Source organism: Formica exsecta, unplaced genomic scaffold (assembly GCF_003651465.1).
Source record: "Formica exsecta isolate Colony F162 unplaced genomic scaffold, ASM365146v1 scaffold237, whole genome shotgun sequence".
Classification (NCBI taxonomy): Eukaryota; Metazoa; Arthropoda; class Insecta; order Hymenoptera; family Formicidae; genus Formica; species Formica exsecta.
Window position 1 is genome coordinate 325,916 of NW_021849649.1, and position 19,668 is coordinate 345,583.

General features: G+C 38.4%; 1 protein-coding gene across 1 annotated transcript in view; it reads left to right on the forward strand.

The window, feature by feature from the left end:
* Positions 1 to 19,668, forward strand: part of LOC115235928 (membralin) — a 65,238-nt gene that overhangs the window by 30,785 nt on the left and 14,785 nt on the right. Inside the window, exon 10 of the mRNA XM_029808040.1 lies at positions 380 to 512. Within this exon, the coding sequence (XP_029663900.1) occupies positions 380 to 512 (133 nt within the window). The remainder of the gene's footprint in view (positions 1 to 379; positions 513 to 19,668) is intronic.

Here is a 19,668-nt window from a genome sequence, read left to right on the forward strand (position 1 = left end):
CGATTTATATACGTATATATTTGATTATTTCGCGACGCGACAGATAGACTGAAAGAGATTTTCTATTAAATAAGCGTAACGGTGTGTGTTATCAATTAATTTACTTTCATTTTTTCCCTTTACCATGCATGTATTTTCTACCAATCAACGGCATATATATAATGGACAAAGACAAAATATGTATGTTAAAAATATATGTGTGCTATATTTTAAATGCTGTACTTTTCACGCGCACGCGTTTTACCATCGTAATTTGTAAATGTCCGATTTCAAATCGAAAACATAAAACAGGTCTCATTTTTAATATGAAATATTAAGAGGAAAAGCGAAAGCTTTTCTTTAGATTTACTCACAGGATATTTCTGTCTTTTTTTTTCAGGAATGGAGGCGCTTATGTCCGAATTTTTCAATGACACGACCACCGCGTTTTACATAATCTTGATAGTGTGGCTTGCCGATCAATACGATGCCATCTGCTGCCATACAGCTCTGACAAAGAGGCACTGGTTAAGGTACGTGGCTACGATAAGTTCTTTCAAAATTTTGATAATATCGAATATCATTTACATTCGTTTTTTAGCGCGATTATCACGAGCGCAATAGAGATTTACTTAACAAAAGAAAAAAAATTAGAAAAGTGTTTTCGGAAGATACACAGAACGATATCAGGACAGCATTTAATTAAAAAGAATTAAGTTGTATTAAAGTAAAGAGAGAGAGTCTTGCGTTGTCGGATGTGGCAGTAAGCAATCTTTATCACTTTAATCCAATAGCCTTGGCTATGCCCGAAACGTCTGTTTCCGATAAATCTCTTTTGAGAGAAAATAGTCCATTCGAAATATATCGGGAGAATCGAATTCACTTTATAATCGCATGGAGATAATTTTTACATGAAAATGACACGTAGCATTTTACATGCTTGTGTATAGAGTATTTTAAAACCATCGAATGTTTTTTTAAAAGCATTTAACACATTCATTAGTCAATTTAAAGTCGGTTTTCTTTAGCGAAAATGTTAAAAAAGTCACTTTTTGCAATTTTATCTATCATATATTTTTATAACAAAATAAAATTCTCTTTTAAAATAAATTTCATCTAAAATTAACTGCAAAGTATAGTTTCGTTAATCTTTTAACTTTATAAAATTTACGAAAAATATCCTTTTTTCAACCGTTTATAATTCGGAAATTATTGCCTGGACATTTTTAGTAAAGAAAAATTATCTCCAAATTGATCAGAGAATCTGCTATTAAAAAGACATTCGGTACATTTTGAGACACTGTATATAAAGTGGTGTCGTAATATTTATATGATGTACATACGATGCACATACGTTTGAAGTCCAACGATACATTTCAACCGTAATCTGATTGATGATCTTCCTAGTTCTTGTTTGATACCGTAAATATATCCGGATAGTTTAATCGGGGGGACATTTGTTATTAATGATCCGCTAAATATACATACGCGCACATAGGTTGTATTTCTAATCATTAACGTATCCTTGTGGCACGATTAACGGGCTTGGGCTCGATCAATCGGATTTGAACGTCCTTTCTATACGGAGCTGCCCGTTGATCTGTGGTTATAAACACACAACGATCTATGCACATTCCGCAAACATCGAATGGCAATTCGCTGATTCAACAATCCAGTTGATCCTACACAGAGACGTCAAAGCGAGGTCGAGCTGAGAACTTCGCAATAGAGATCAAGCTTTACGTTCAGTGTAACTTAGATCTCCGGGAAGGACTGTACCGCGAGGCAATTTCCCTGGACGAACGAAGGGTAAGACCGAAACATTAGAGACATTAGGTGACGATTAAACAAAGCTGTCGCCAACGACGAACTTACACCGATCCTAGATTCCTGGACTCTCACTCGGATGCTCTAAGCAACGGTACGGATTTCATTATTATCGATCCACTTTCTCACGAAGCCATTTCAAGCTTTTAATAGATCTTTCCAAAGATTTGAGCTACAAGAAATTCTTTACATCTTCTCGCTGTCTTTTTTTTTTACAGCGCTTAAAATATAACACATGTTCAATATTTTATTTTTGAGGAATTTTGATTTTTTTTTTTAAGAAAGAAGACAAGATCTTATCTGGCTCTCTCCCAAACACTTGGAAAATGTCTTGCTAATGCTTCGTATAATTCTACTTTGCTCAAGATAAGAGAGATTTACGCTCGATGTATTTCCGATTTGTATCGAACTTGGTGAAAATCGGCGGAACCTGGGTTTGTAATCGGACTGGGGATTGGAAACGGATCATTAGGACTGGCATTAGCAACAATTAAATAGATCTGACGCCGGTAATGGTATTCGCGTCTCCGAGCAACAGCCCAAGTAATGCTGCGTCCCGCCCCGCGTATCGCAGAGTCTTCTAATACGGGATTTACACTGAGGTGTAATTAGGATCAATTCTAATCGGCGTGAGCGAGGCAGTGCCTCGGGTAGGAGTAATCGAGATCGTTATCGAGGGCGACGCGTGTCTGCAAGACAAATCAAATTGTCCTCCCGTGAAACACGCCGTCACTCGTGTAACGAAACGATCATTATGCTTCTGTGCGCGCGTTATATCATTTCAGAAAGATAAAAGATAACTATTGTTATTAGCAACGTACCGATGATAATTTGAACGTTAAATCTATCGATATCTTTATTATCGCGTAGTGGAAGCAATCATATTAAAAGTATCCGTATCTTAAGATTAATTTGTATAGAAGTTTCTCAAAATTTGCCCAGAGAGAAAGATACAGGATAGATTCTGATTAGAATGTTTGATATAAATTTGTTCCAAAGATAGATATGTCTTGTATTAATTTGATCATAAATTCATCAATTTTCATCATTTTTATCAATAAATTAAGAATTAAAATTTGCGGAGTAAAATATTTTAACCAATATTTTTCGAACATGCGTCAAGAAAATTATCGAATACCGTCTCTTTCGACGGATAGCGATATCTAATGTCATCAGATTGGCATTATATCTCTCATGATAATTTGCCTTCCGCAGTCGACTAATTTCATTTTCCCCATATTTCAAACATTCGCATAATTGCATAGCGGACTTCTCGTATGTAGGACGTTTTACGTTAAACGCGGTTCACGGATTAGATGCGGGTTACGCTAGATGTACATTAGGGCGCCAGTCGACATCACTGTTTTCACGGGTCATCCGCTTTTAATTAGAAATCCGACTTCCGTTTACACACGGTTTATCCGATAGTCCGTATTTAACTTCCGTTACGATTCCGATGTCATTCGTAAACCTGCCGCGCAAATGATGACAAAGAGGCAAAGAGTATGTCAGCGAACGTGTAAATTCGCATAGCAAATACAAAATTTTGAATTTAATTTGCGCCGACAACTTATTGAAGGTTTTTAAATCTTTAACCGCGCATACTATATCATATATGTACATATAATATAGTTTTATAATTAATATATGGGCATTGTTTTAGAATACAACCTATTTTCTATTCTTTTCGTGAATGATTTTATGCGAGAAAGCCCAGTCGAAATAATCCAAGTTCAAAGCTTTTTCGTGTATGCCATTAAAGATGATATCGCTACTTGTTTTGCTCATCGAGTGCCTTAACTATTGTTATTAGCAACGTACCGATGATAATTTGAACGTTAAATCTATCGATACAGAACATCGATATCTTTATTATCTCGCGTAGTGGAAGCAATCATATTAAAAGTATCCGTATCTTAAGATTAATTTGTGTAGAAGTTTCTCAAAATTTGCCCAGAGAGAAAGATACAGGATAGATTCTGATTAGAATGTTTGATATAAATTTGTTCCAAAGATAGATATGTCTTGTATTAATTTGATCATAAATTCATCAATTTTCATCATTTTTATCAATAAATTAAGAATTAAAATTTGCGGAGTAAAATATTTTAACCAATATTTTTCGAACATGCGTCAAGAAAATTATCGAATACCGTCTCTTTCGACGGATAGCGATATCTAATGTCATCAGATTGGCATTATATCTCTCATGATAATTTGCCTTCCGCAGTCGACTAATTTCATTTTCCCCATATTTCAAACATTCGCATAATTGCATAGCGGACTTCTCGTATGTAGGACGTTTTACGTTAAACGCGGTTCACGGATTAGATGCGGGTTACGCTAGATGTACATTAGGGCGCCAGTCGACATCACTGTTTTCACGGGTCATCCGCTTTTAATTAGAAATCCGACTTCCGTTTACACACGGTTTATCCGATAGTCCGTATTTAACTTCCGTTACGATTCCGATGTCATTCGTAAACCTGCCGCGCAAATGATGACAAAGAGGCAAAGAGTATGTCAGCGAACGTGTAAATTCGCATAGCAAATACAAAATTTTGAATTTAATTTGCGCCGACAACTTATTGAAGGTTTTTAAATCTTTAACCGCGCATACTATATCATATATGTACATATAATATAGTTTTATAATTAATATATGGGCATTGTTTTAGAATACAACCTATTTTCTATTCTTTTCGTGAATGATTTTATGCGAGAAAGCCCAGTCGAAATAATCCAAGTTCAAAGCTTTTTCGTGTATGCCATTAAAGATGATATCGCTACTTGTTTTGCTCATCGAGTGCCTTCTGTAATGCTGTTTCTTTAAAATTGATTTCTGTAAAAGCCTCTTTGGTACATAGTATGCCTTTATTGCACTCTTTCTCATTGTCAGTGCACGACAATTATATACGATAAATATCAAATCTTTTCTTTTCTTTTTTTTTTGAGTATCAGTATTGCATTTTGTATATATATAACTATATATACGATATATATCGCAAAAGCTTTGCAAGTTTGACCTGTTCTTTTCGCGACGCGCTATTCTTGTGGGCTAAAATAAAACTCCCAAAGAAAAAGTCAGAATAGCATACGAGGTGCGGAAAAAGATGCGCAATGTGACAGGTAGACATTGCTAGGGGCGAATTGTGTTGAGAAAGTTCAATGATCGCGGTCGGCTGATATTTCTACGATATGAGGAACACTTGGGCATTGCCATATATTTCTTATTCGACTACAGAAAATGACCTCACGAAATGACGTCACAATTCAATCACAGTTTGAAATATTCCCAATTTATTTTCCCCAAGTATGTTGTTGATAAACTAGATGTATTACATGCACACTTTTATAGAAGCCCTTCATAAACTACTAAGATATTTTATGTTTTCGCAACTTTCGCGATTTTTAATTATTATTTGCATTGATATATTATACAAACACAGCGCTATTTGCTCAATATTTAAACGCTGTATCAACGAAATAATTGCACGATTAATTGTATTTTTTTCTTATTTTTTCGATCAAAGATCCGTGATAAAAAATAGCAGCTCGTAAACTTTTACAAATTATTTCTCTGAAAAATCTTAGAACATAAATGCAATTGAGCAATTGGTACAATCGACGTTAAAACCTCAATCCCGCGGTAAGAGTTTCATCCATTTGTTCGACGAAGGCTCGCTATATTTTACGCGTGTTGTAACCGTGCGAAGCTGTGCGTGTGTACACGTTTCGTCCTCGAAAACAATTAGAAAAGTGCTTTGTTGAGGAGAGCCTCGCCGAGTTTGCCGGATAATCTCGAATCCATCGTTGTTTTTTTTTTTTTTTCCAAGTTAGCCGTATATATACTATCTATATACTTTTGCTTTCATAAAGATTGCACGCTGTGAATGAACGGTGAGATAACGACGATTGTCGCTCATCGCGGATTGGAAAAGAAAGGTGAACAGGTTATTCGCGATAAAAACTAATCAGACATGAAACATGGAACGATGTTATTTTCGACGAGCTCAACTTTTGCGACTGGTACGTGAATAGACGATAATGGAACGCAAAGTAGGATTCATTGAAATATAATTTCCTTCGAACGTGCATGGCGATGCAGCCGAGAATTTATAAGCGACCACTGTGACGTCTAGAGGTGGTCTTAGGTGCGCTCGGGATAGTTGAAAAGAATGTATTTTTAATTTAACTCAAGTAGAGCTTCTCGCCATAGGTCCGCGTCTCTCTCTCTCTCTCTCTCTCTCTTTTTAGTTTTCTTCCTTTTTCCTATATTATCTCTTGACAAAGCAAGCCTCTCTCGGCTTGTTCCTTCTTCTCGCTTGTTTTTTTTTCGCAGAGAGAGATGATTGTTTTCATTGTGCTCGTGATTAACAAAATACAATAGTATCAAATTGTAGAATTCTGTATGAATGTTCTATTCTCGAGTGTAAATTTTTAATATATATATATATATATATATACATACAATCATAAATAGGTACATCGCGTCGGTGTATTCCGCGTTAGGCGGGGCCGATGATCTCAAATTGCCCACGCCTGGAAAATCCTGGTCGTATCGCGAAATTATATTGCACATAGAAATGGTGAATCGATTCAAAAACAGTGTCCTCCAGTAAACACTTATCGTGTTTGGCGCGTTAAATTGATCTAAGCGCCAGCTAGAAATTGCACGTCGTTGCGCGTCATTTCGTCGCTCGTCATCCACATCTTCGATCTATCTTCGATCGCGGTGAATGGGCTCGTTTAGTGAGCGAATGCCCTACTTTCCAGAGTACGAGGCTTTAATAGAGACTTTGGGAATATGATTATATTTTCCGAATGGTATCAGATGATTAGTTAAATTACATTGCTATTGTTATTATAACTAATAATTGCCATATATAAAAACTATCGTGTAATATAGATTTTTATGAAAATTGACTAGATCATACATTTTCTATTTATTTTGTAAAATTTTATTGTTTTATTGAAAATAGTCTGAAAAAAGTCAAGATTGAATCTGTCTGTGTTTAACTCCCGATAGAATATATAAGAATATAAAGTATAATTCTTCAAATAACGATATAATGCCATTACATTTACGACGTTTGTATATGTTCTTCGAGTATTTTGAAGAAAATAAAACGAGGACGCGGACATAGAAAAATATTTTCCTAGAATGCCTACACAATCGGTCTCTGTCTCAGACTTGTTCCATGCTCTACCTTTAATCGCGCGAGCGATCTTTTAAGCCGCTCCTCTATTTTACGAGTACACCCCGGTTGCGTGGCGACCGGATTTCAATAGCGAATGAAACCTTAAGACACATTTTTTTTGCTCGGCTGCGTGGCAATGTCCGCCCGAGAAACTATAATTAGTTTCTCCGTTCTCTGCCGATATTTACTTTCCGAAGGTGGACACACTGTGGGAGGTGAGAAAGGAAGAGAGGTGAGGAAAAAAAGGAAGACTAGCGCGAACCTGGAGCCCGATATCCTGGGAGAGTTGGCGTTTTAATCAGGGTGTCTCGTTCGTCTCGAATATCTCGCACAGAGAAAAAGAGAGAGAGAGAGAGAGAGAGAAAGAGAGAAAGAGAAAGGGAGGTATGGGGTGAGCGAAAGGGAGGCAAAAAGGGGGGCGTCAGACAGGCGCCAGGCGAACGGTACAGGCGGTCGACTCCCTGACGGCCGCTTGATGGAACCGAGAGCTGACTTCATTTTCCGCGGACCGTCTTTTCTCGTCCTCTCGTTCCCTCGACCCTTACGCGATCGTTCGCTACTTTTGTCCTCGCGACAGGGTGCCGAAACACGGCACGCTACGGGGGTTTCCCTTGCCGCCTACAGTCCCGTATATATGGACCTATACTTACGTTTTATACTCGCGGAAAAGATCTATCTGTCGTTTGATAAGCCTGGAAAACAAGAATATGCGAGATGAGACGGGTCGCGATCCTCATCGTCACCAAATTGTTCTGACTGATTTACGGAATCATCGAAAACGCCGCTTAGAGAAAATTGATATTTCGAATCGGTATATTTACGACTCTATTTTATAATATAAAACTATGACAAAAATATTTTGTATACATTTATTGACAAACGACATTTTCGACAAATATTTCGATTTTTATTTATGTTCTTTGTCAGAGAGTTATTTTCTATTTATTTATTTTATTTATTTATTTTATTTTTTAGAGGAATGTATCGCCTTTGAAGTAAAATTTGCATTTTTTTATTTATCATATATCATATTTGAAATATTTTATCTATTTCAAAAATATATTTTTTGTCTTTTAACGGCACGGTATTTGGTTGGGGCCAAATACGCTCAAAGAAATAACTATGTTGCAATTTGTGTGATTAATATCATTTAACGGCACTGTACGTTTTACGGTATTCCGTCCAAAACGAAAAGTCAGAATGGTATTCGCCACGTGACAAGGTGCATGATTAATCGTAAACAGCGGATAGAAAATTTGTCCTCGTGAGATAATTAACCGGCATAATTAATCGTCTTGACTCCCGACCACGCAGTTTGGAATACTAAACAGATTGTCATCCGTGTCCAGAAAAAATGCGTCTTTCGGTTAAAGGCTCATTATCTTTGCTATGTGTTGTTACTTTAAACTAATTATATTTTCAAGAGTTCTATGCTTAAATTTAATAAACGACTTTTTCAAATATTTTTTAAATAAAATTTTTAGGAAGGGATATAATAAGATATAATATATATTTAAAAGGATTATATATAACACAATTTTGCTAAATAATACATCTCTCTTTACATAAAAATAGTACATTTACAATAGTACATTAAAACGCAAATTTGCGTCAGCTATACAGGTTGAGAAACATTCCATTTTTAGGATTTTCGTCATTCCTTACAAGACAGCCGAGCCACACGTGCCGGGATCTTTTTTGATATATCTTCTTTTTAGAATTTCTTTTCACGGGCAAAGCGCGCGAGGAAAAGCTCCAATTACGAAATATCGGAATCTTTGATGCTTTCACTCCCACGTTTTTCCTGACGCCGATAACCAGATTGATCGATAGCGTGCGAATGCGAAGGGAAATGCTCGAAAGTGCGCGAGTAGACGAGCACACTTGTTCATCATCGAGACGGGTTAATCGTGTTTTGATATAACGAGATAGGGTTAACCTCGATAGGGTGATTCGGCGGCCACGGTGGTGGATGTTGCTTTTCAGTCTTTGCGAAGAAACATCAATCTTGGGCGGAAACGCGTTCGGCGATTGATAGAGTAGGTTATAATAAATTTGCTACATCTCTCAACTTGGCCGATATCTCTTGTGCGTAAAAAATTTATTTCTTCGATTTAATTCGAAACGAATGTGATAAAACTTTCACTATTTTATTTCGAGTTATGGAAAAACTATTAATTCCTCGACATTGAAAAAAAAAACGACATCCTTTTTAGCTCGCTGCTAAAATGTGTAGCTTTGTGTTTAGTTTTTATTTCAGTTTGTTTTTCGATGTCATTTAGAAACAGAAGGAGAAAGAAATTAGCAAAGGGGAGAGATGAGGGCATAGAGAGCGGAAGAGAGGGAGGGATTTACAATTTACAATTTAGTATTCCCAAGTGTAGCGATTGTATGCACGGAATGTGCCGTGTCGACGTAGAGGGAGACGCTTATAAAATTAAGCGATAATGAGAATTAACGACGATGACAGCAATCTTCGCGTACGCCTTGATACCATCGCCTTACACATTGCGCGATCGGACTATGGCCTCGCTCTATGCGGCCGTAAAATGAATACAAATCTCTGCATCGCTTTAAATCCCGATAAAGATTACAAATGGCACACGGTATGCACGGTTTATACGCGCGAGAAATTTTCGACGAACGGATCTCCGTTTATCTAGTCACGCGCTCTTTATCGTCGCTTTTTTTTTTCACGTTTTATATAAACGATATCATATCATCGCGATATCGTATCGTACTTGTATTTTGTATTCGACCGCGTTGCTTGTGTCGCGATTGCCAACTCACGTCGCAACGAGTTTTTATCACTCTCGAAACTTGTATGTACTCTGACCGACCGCTTTAAGCACCCTCGACACTTTTCCGTACACTTTTAAGCATCCTTTTCGCCACTTCGCATTAAACCTTTAACCGTCCTTGACTCTCGCTTCTCCGCGTAACGGCTCTTGGCGCGATGAAAAAGAGTAAAAGAGACAAGAGACGATTTGTATTCCAAAAATGATCCATTCGGGTAATTAATTTGTATATAGTACGATATCTATCGTGATTATAAATCTGTTCGTTATAGTAGGATAACTAAGGCGATTTTCTGTGCTTTGACATCAAAAAGCATGAGTTCCATCTACTTAGAATTCGAAACAAAACATTTTCGTTCCATTTTCAAATTACAATATGCTAATTACAATTATTCTAATTTATCTATCATTTTAGATAACTGTAGCCTGTATGATTTGTTTCTTAATAATTGTATCTTATGAAAGTCGTTCGTGTAAGTGCAAAACTTCATATGTGAAATTTAACATGCATGGCTTTTTATGGCAAAAGAGTAACGAAAGGAGGGCGGATATTAATTTAGCATGTCATTAAAACTTGGCTCCAACATATATTTGCCAAAGGTTGGTTTTATGACGTTGTCAAAATGAAATTTCCATTTGGCATATGTAAATCAAAACTACTTTTTGAGCGAATAAATGGTCGTTGCTATGGATATTTTGTCAACATTCTACGAAGCGTATTTTAGAAAAAGTGGCGGCAATACTTTTCGTTTAAAATTATAAGATAATGGAGCAACTTATGCAGTTATTATACAGAAATATGATTACGTGCGATTTGGCGAGAATATAAAAATGTATTGAAAAATTTGACATTAGTATATGACACACAAGCTAACTTTTTTATAGATGAAATAATTTATACGAAAGATGGTTTTCCTTTTAAGAGACCTAAAAATACATCGCGATTACAAATCGAATATCGGGATTGATAAAAAATTGCGACTGATAAAACGAAAGCATACCGATAAAAAAAAAGTATAATGTAAGCGTATATAGATGATAAATCTACCGAGAGACACATTTTCCACGATATTTGTTTAACATTTGTGATTTCCCTTCTCCCTTTTCTCTCTGTTGTTTCACTTGTGTATTTTTATCACATCTATTTTCACCTCGTCTGTGTTTCGCGTACGCCCATCGATGGCGTACTCGCCCACTTCCATCGTGAACGTACGCGCATATAGTTAGCCATTTATGTATCTCAAATTCTAGCAAATCCTCGCGAATCTGCCGCTGAACGCAAATGGCACGTATGAACAGTTTCACATGAGATTGTACGCGTTTTGAGATTATAAGTTTAATTGGTATTTGCGTATGTGCGTATTTGCGTGTCTGCTACAGAACTCATTTGCGATGAATAATGCAGCGAATTTGTTTAATCCTGACACTCTTTCAGAGAAAGGGAAACCTCTATTTTCAATTTTCCCATATACTTTAGATCTATATCTATGTATATATACACAGTATGCCAGAGTCACTGCACCATCTGCTAATGGCAGATCCTTGAAATAATTTTAAAACGATTTTTCTTTAGCGAAAATCGAAGCATCAATAATTTCCGAGTTATAAGCGATTCAAAAAGAACTTTTCGCAAACTAAACTTTATAGGGAATTGAAAGATTACTAAAACTGCATTCTTCGTTTAATTTCAGGTAGAGTTTACTTTAATAGAGAGAGAGAGAGAGAGAGAGAGTTTTAATTTAAGGCTTAATTACAAAGATATATCATGGCAAAAATTGGAAACTTGCATAGAATGATGAGCTTCCTCGACATTTTTGCTGAGGAAAAATTGTCGCCAAATATATCTCAGGAATCCGATCTCTCTTTCTCTCTCTCTCTCTCTCTCTCGGTGAGTATTAAACAAATATCATGTTCTGGATCTCTTTGCGTTGTTCGTCGCGTTATTTTCCTTGAATACGAAAAATTACGATTGGTGAAAAATATTAGCTTTATATCGCGAATATTCTCGTTTTACAAAGAAGAGGGTGATACGGAGAGTTTCAGAGAATAATTTTTAAAAAATTTTTAAAATTTATTCCGGAAGAAGGAAAGAAAGAGAGTAATAATTTCTAGAATCGTTTTCTAAGTCTTTAGTCGCCAAGCCATAAGAGCGCGACATTAATCCCGAGCTCAGAATAATTAGCTTTTCGCTCCATACACCATGGTCTCCGTATATAATTGTGAATTCGCAAGACTAAAATACCTTTATATCGCAGATAGCATTGTCGGACCGCCAGAAATTCCGCGGGCTTAATATTGTTCGTATTACGTTTATACTTGGACCTTGCGTATCGCGGTCGAGGGAGAGTATACGTCCGCCGTCGTCTATATCGCGAGTTTCCTTGTGTGAGTGAGCGTACTTGCACTCATTTGTGTACCTGAAATTCCAACAAATCCTCTCCGAATCTGGTTCGGCGCGCAAAAGGCACGCAACGACATATTCGCGCTCGATCGCGGAGATCCGTCGCGTCCCGTCGCGTCGCGTCGCGTTGGTTCGCGCATGGACAATTTCATTACTCGTATCGGGGGGTACGCGCATTGATGGTGGTGGAGGCTGTGCACGGTGGCGTGTGCACGGCGAAACTACACTATTAAATGGTGTCCTGACGGGCGCCAGTTAGGTGCACCGTGGTATAGCCCATTCTCGTCGTGTCACTCCGAATCTATTTGCATAGTAATGGCGCCGCGCGCCCGCGTCGCCACCCCTTTACGTATAAATACCGCTGCAGACTGTCGTGGAGGAAGCGCCGTTCGTCTAAAACGAAGACTTTACATTTTCTCTTTCCGCTGAAAGATTTCTTAGAGCTTAGCTTCGTTGGGGAAAATGCTTCCGTCCAGAATACCCTACTTGTTGCGCAAATTTCAAGGGGCTCGATATCTAGATTCAATTTTTAGATTAAATTCTATTGGATATACATTCTTTGCGAATATCGGATTTCTAAATCGACACAATTTTCATCGCGCGCAATGTCATTAATATATATCTATCTAGCTAGAGTTTACACGGCGCGCATTTTCCGAGATTAATGCATTCGTTGGCAGCATAAGATGCTTACTGACGAAAGATGCTCGGGATCCAAAGGAGCGTATTAATTTAACGTAAGGAGAGTGACTAATAATGCGAGTATTTTGAGAAATGTTGCCGCTAACGGGCAACATATATATGAGTTTGATATAGTACGAGTATGATATAGGATAAGTAGACGCAGCACATAATCGTTGCTAATTGCCTCGATGTTTCGATATAATTTCGCGATATAGTTTCTCGATACAAGCCGCTTATCGGCGATAATTGCTATCGACGCGATATATACATATCTTGAAACAATATATATCTCAAACATCACTTATCGTTTGCTGAAAGGCTAGCATTCTTGGAAATCTGATAGAGAGTATCTATCTCTGATAAACCGTTATAATCCTATTATAGTAATTGTAAAGAAGATTGACAGTTGCTTGATTACAAATTGCAATATAAATTGATTTTTAGTAACTTTATATTATTACGTGATGTAACGCAATAATATAAAGTCTGTTATCTCTATCGTAGAATGAGAATAATCACATCATTGTACAATTAATAATGGAAAAAAGTTAGATAAACGATAAAATATTAGCGTGTCATCGTCGACTTATCGATCGTTATAACATACAAGAAAGAGCGTACGTTTTTCTTAATAATTTAAATCGTTTATTTCGTGTTGCAAAAATTAACGAGGTAAATGCGTACTCGAAACAACCGTGAATGGAAATTAGCTATCTCGCGAGATTGTTTCGGGAGATGCGTTTCGGTTATAGTTCCGGCGCTTAAGTTTAGGGCCGCTTAGTTAAGCGAGGGAAGTTGTACAAACCCTGAGACACGGGATGTTTGCGATAATTAGAATCTTATTGAAAACGCCACTGATTTTCCTCGAGCGAGGCAAGACAGAATGTCAGACTCGGTGCTCGCTGGAGCGACTAGGCGTTATCCTCAATTATTCGTCATAATCCTAATTATCTCTCACTTTTGATTCGTTGCGAAAATCCGTGATGTTCCATCTTGGATCTTTACGAGAGCGCATCTTGGTGCAAAGTTTGCAATAATTAGGAAGCTCGAAAGGGGAAAAGGGCGAATAGGAAAGCGTAGACTACGATCGACAATAACGTTGCTTTTTACTATAATAATATCAGTTGTGATCGATATAGGTTTTATGGTGTTGCTAAAAAAGTAGCTACCTTTTCTCACTCTCTTTCTCTTTTTCTTTTGCAGATAGATAAATAGAGAGAGAGAGAGAGAGAGGGGGGGGCGGGGGGAAGAGAAGCTAGCAATAGAAACAGCGATAATGGAGGTTAATTACAAGAAGGGATGATTGCAAAAATTGGAAAGATCAGCGGAAGTAAAGAAAATATCGGAGAGACTCTCTTTTCTCTATCATCCTTCTTCATCTTTTCGCTTTCCTCGGTTGCCAAGCTACACCCAAAGGAATCAAAGCCTTTTCCAATTATAAGAACTCGGTCGACCGGTGTCCTTTAATTCCGCCTCCACCATTATTGATGCTTCACATTCTTTTCGCAGCAAATGATTTCAAATTCTCCAAAATTTCATGGTTGTCATTTGTCACGAGAATTATAGTAAAGGGGATAAGCTCTCGTGACCCACTTTTCTCAAGTGAAAATCTTTACTATATATATAATAAATATTTTAACACACATATTTTTATAAAAATTTAATAGATTATTTATAGGATAAAAACGATATGTTATAATCGACTAATAATGGCAATTATCTTTTACAACGTGAGAATAAATTGATCTGTAATACCGCACAGCAGAGATGCGCTGTGTAATCTCGTGTAAATCGCTGGCGCAAGGTAATAGCGTGTTTATAAGTCAATTACAACGTGATCGGGATGCCCAAACATTCAGACAAGTGACTAACGGTGTATAGAAAATTGAAAGCTTTTCGTATTTGAAAGTCTCTCAGAAATCTCACTCGCGAGTATTGCCAAGAAATTACAACTCGTCTCGCGTATCCTAGACGGAGCCCCTGCTCGTAGTGCTAGAGTTTCGTGAAATGTGGAATTACATCGTCTACTTGTCTGTGCTCCGCATCTTGCCGCCCTACAACTAGCATATTTCTCGAGGCAAGAGAGGAGATACGAATTTCTTACTCCTTGACAGGGCTCGAACTTTAAAGGACTTCATTTACTCGATTCGAAAACTCTTGCCCGTCGTCTCTCGTGACTCTTGGCGTAGGACTGTTCCCGACTACTTATGATCCGCTATGTTTCGGCGGTGATTTCTGCCGACTAGTCCGACTTGGGAAATTGTGCAGTTTCTCTTTAAATAAATTTTTACGTCAAACTTTTACTAAGGAAATAATTAAATCGCCAAGCTTTAACTAATAAAAACGAGCTAATAAAAGACAGAAGAGAAAGCCATGATATTAAAACTGCATACTTGGCTCTTCTTTCCACAATTTTTTATTTGAGAATGAGATATTTTCAAATAGTCCAACTATAGTGCTATATATAATTAATTGTTAAACATATTGCTTTCTAGGATGAAATGAACTTTGGAGTGGATTATAACAGATGATGACAAATTCATATTCGTTCTTGATCCTGTCTCTGTCTCTATCTGTCTCTTTCTCTGTTTCTCGTGTTTCTCGCGTTGCTCGATTCCAAGACCCTTAACAAGATGTAGTGAGAGAGCGAACGGCGCGATTTCACATCCTGAAATCGATCAGGCGTGATTCCTCATAATTGGTAACATTCGGCCCGCTGCCGCGACGCTCTCTCACGACGACGCTTCTCCACTTTGTAGCGACGACGCCTCGAAACGCCTTGAGCCACGGGGCGTACGAGGACGCCTATCGGGTGGCGTTACCATGGGACCCCAGAGTCTGGTATATCGTCGAGACCTCGTTACTTTCCCGATTTCTTACGTAATCGAGACGCCTCGCTGATTCGTTATTTCGCGGGGAGGAAGGTCGTCCGATACTTCTTAACGACTGCTACCTTTGGAAAGCTCGTGTAACGAAGGAAAACGGGAGAGGCGAAAATAAAGGACGCGCGAGGAGAGGAAGAGGCGCGCGCGAAACGGACGTAAGATTCCGGAGCGAGAAAATTCGCCGTATCTCGTCTAGCCGATTTAACGCTTACGGAACGACGAGGCAGTTTTCCTTGATGCTTTTGCTACATGAGAATTGCAGAAAAATGTCCTTGTCAAACATATTGCGCGTTGCGTTGTAGAATTAATGTATAGAGAATTTTTCTTTCCTTCAGATTTAAATTACAGCTCAATAATATTATATATATATACGTGTATATACGTATATTACATATAAAATATTATGTATCTATGATAAAATAAACAAAGTTTTTGATTTTACTCGAATTCGAAATTGCAGAAATGTTCGATTCGAGGTAATACTATCCCGAAGGTTTATTTTTAACCAGAGAGTTTGTATATTTCGACAGTTCAAACTGATAAAATCAATTGATAGAATAGAAAGGAAACTTTCCGTCTGTACCTTTTTTTTTTTTTTATTTTTTGCATTCGAATTATCGTTGACGGGAGCGGATTCGTGGAACCGAGGTGGAAACGGATGATCTCTACAAGTTAATTTGTAACTTGAGCATTCCGTCCAGGAGATCGCGGGGATGGTTTTCAGCGGCTGAGGGAAACAGCATGGCGGGGCGTTAGCGGGGGTGGCAGGGGGGGGGCGAGCTCAGGCAGGGTACACGGTACCTCGGGGTTGTTTGTTGCGCTAATGCCTAATTAGTGGAGTGGTATCGCGTCGCGACGAAAGCCGTTGCCGTCGCCGTCGACGTCGTCGTCGCCGTCGCTATCGCCATCGTCGGTTCTCTCTCTGTCTATCTTATTCTATCGTGAAAATATCTTGCAAGGCGGAAATCAGTAATGGAGAAGATCGCGGTATTCTTTTTTGCTTCCTGCTGTTTTTCAATTTTTGCGTTCAATAATGCCATTTCTCTTTCGTCAATCATTCGGGTTTTTTATTTTCATACCGATAATCACAATCGTTGAAGTAAAGTAACATATATTAACTAAGTAAATACATTTTTTAATTTGTGTTAATTTAAGGTATATATTTACAACTGTTATACTAACTTTTATAACACTTGAAACAATTATGTATTAATTAGCGTTTATATGTTTACGCAATAATGTTTCAAGTAAGAGTTAACAAGTAAGAGAAATTAAGATGGATTTTTTTTTTTTTATACGGGGCAGCACATCGATTTCGTGTACTGCGCGATAGGAGTCTTTGGAAAAAAAAAAAAAAAAAAAAACTTTCGAGGGTGCGAGTAATGCACCATCCGTGTCACCCTATCGGCCACCCGTCGATCGACTCTTTTCATTTCAATCTGAATACAAGCGCGCGATCGACACCTATCTGCGGGTAATAACGTAGTACTCTACATTTGAGCGACTGTTGAATATTCTTTTAACGTCGTTGAAACTTTGTCGATGTAATCCCTTTAGTTTGAAAACTGACGGTTTCACAGAGGTGGCGGATCCAATAAAACGCGTAATGATTTTGGATGCGTTGCCATCTCCCTTTCCACTTTTAAAAGTTTTCTTAATCGTACAAAAACAATAATACACGCGTACATATTATGAATTTCTGAATATAAAAAATTATGATATATTATTGCGCTCGTTTTTGTCATAAAGTGAAGGATGCAAAAGCAGCGAAGAAAAAAACGTGAATTTCATTGAACGTCATTGTGAATTTTCCAAACCGAGCCTCTGAATATCATGATACCCTCGATAGTTGAAAAGGACGCTTGTTGGACACACACGAGACTATTCAGTGGCTTACACGAGCTGCCTGCCAATAGCCAGCGATCTCTTAAACTCTAATTCAGCCACACCCGACCGCCGCAAAGTGGCCACTATGGCACCTACAAAGACTCGTTTTATCGTTTCGCCGCCACTGTGGAGGGAAAATAAGCAATTCCCCCTTTATTCGGTCGCGACATAGTCGATCCGAGCGAAACGCGGGGTCAATTCGCAGTCAAGCCTCGACATTAATACTCATTTCCCCGCGGATGGAACATAGTTTTGCATTTTTCCTTTTTGGTGACTCTCCCCTTTCGTAACGATTCAAGCCTGTACAAAATTATGCAAAAGAGCGATAATATTACACGATAATTCGCAACGTTTTATAACATCAGCTAGCTACACGTCCATCGAGTAGCGCTCGAGTTTGAAAACTGTTGAAGGTATATACGTATAAGATTAATTTTTCAGGTGTGCCTAGTTGATATTGTCTAATTTATCTATATATATATATATATATATATTCTTTTATTCTATAATTTTATTGTATCAATTGTTGATAATATTGGCGCGACGAGAAATTCTACGACGCGATCTGCTAATTCTATATTTAGAACAATAAACGATGCATGTATGTGTGCGAAAGAAACTACAAGTAGGTTACCCCTTCGGGTGGGCTGTCAGGTAAAAGTATTGTAATTCTCGATAGTTAATAATTAGTACGTATTAGAAACGCAGATTTCATCGAATGCTCACGTGGAGTCAGATAGATTTCCCGGATTACGAGCCACGTGTCCACGTGTCGCCGGGAAGCCGGGATAACAGCGTCGTTAGTATGGACATGTTTCCATCAAGTTTCTCGCCAGCGTAAAATGAAATATTAACGATATCCGGCGATCCTGGTGATATCGGATCGACTCGATGCCGGGCCATTCGCCGACCTTCCGAAATCTGCTTTACAAGTCTCACGAGTTTGTGTAATCCGTGTAATCAACGCGCTCCGCGGGGACGCGAACGGTCCATCAACGATCGCAAATAATCTCGGGAAAGTTTTGGATGCGTTGCAAATATCCGTCTCCGATGACCGCGCCGAGACGCAGAATTTCCACGTCTAATTCGATATCGCAGGGATCTTATTCGAGGACGCATTCGCACGAATACTAAAATACGCGCGATTTAAAATATTCATTGAAATAGTTACTATCACTAATCGATTCTTTCAATGAGACTTTTCATTAGTGACTATTCACTGTTTTTTTCAGCGATAATACACGGTTCCATTTAAGAAAGAAAAGATAATTTTTGACTGATATTTACATCATTCTAAAATAATAAAGTGGACTCGCGCGCTCCTTCAACAATTGCCGATTGAATTCCTAGCCGAGTGCTTCCTCCACGGAAATTGCGGAGAGAAATACGTACTCCCGGTCGGCGAAATCCGCTGAGCGTGATAAAATGATCCCTTCCGAGTGTGCGCGCCGACCGAGCGAGTAAGGCGTCGTTGAGGATCATTAATCATGCGATTCCACCTGCGGACGAAAAAAGAAGAGCGGGAATGGCATTGAGAGGAGGTCTCCAAAGCCCACGCGCGCGTTATTGTACGCGTGTGGCAGGTTTATCCGGCCTTTAATGCGGCCCACCAAGCGCCCACCGCGTTACACGCGCGCATCTCTCTTCGTGCCGCAATAATATAGAATAGGACTCGAAAATCGTTGCTTATTCCGCAAAGTACGGGATTATCGTACCGCGGATATAGCGAAGGGGAGAATACTGCGACAATGCTCACCGGACAATGTATGCCCGCGATACACCTCTCTCTTTGTGTGTATCGTAAGACGACCGTGTGCGTGCTTTCTTTCGCGTTAGAGTCTCGATGGACCGGCTTTTACTCCAAAGTCGAAATGAAATGCATCTCTCGCGTGATTTTTGATTCGAGTCATTCGAGATGCGCGACGAGTCCCGTTCTTACGACTGTTTATGCGCGAGATTTATAGTCAAATCGGGATATAAACCCGCGAAATAAAGTAGCGATAGTG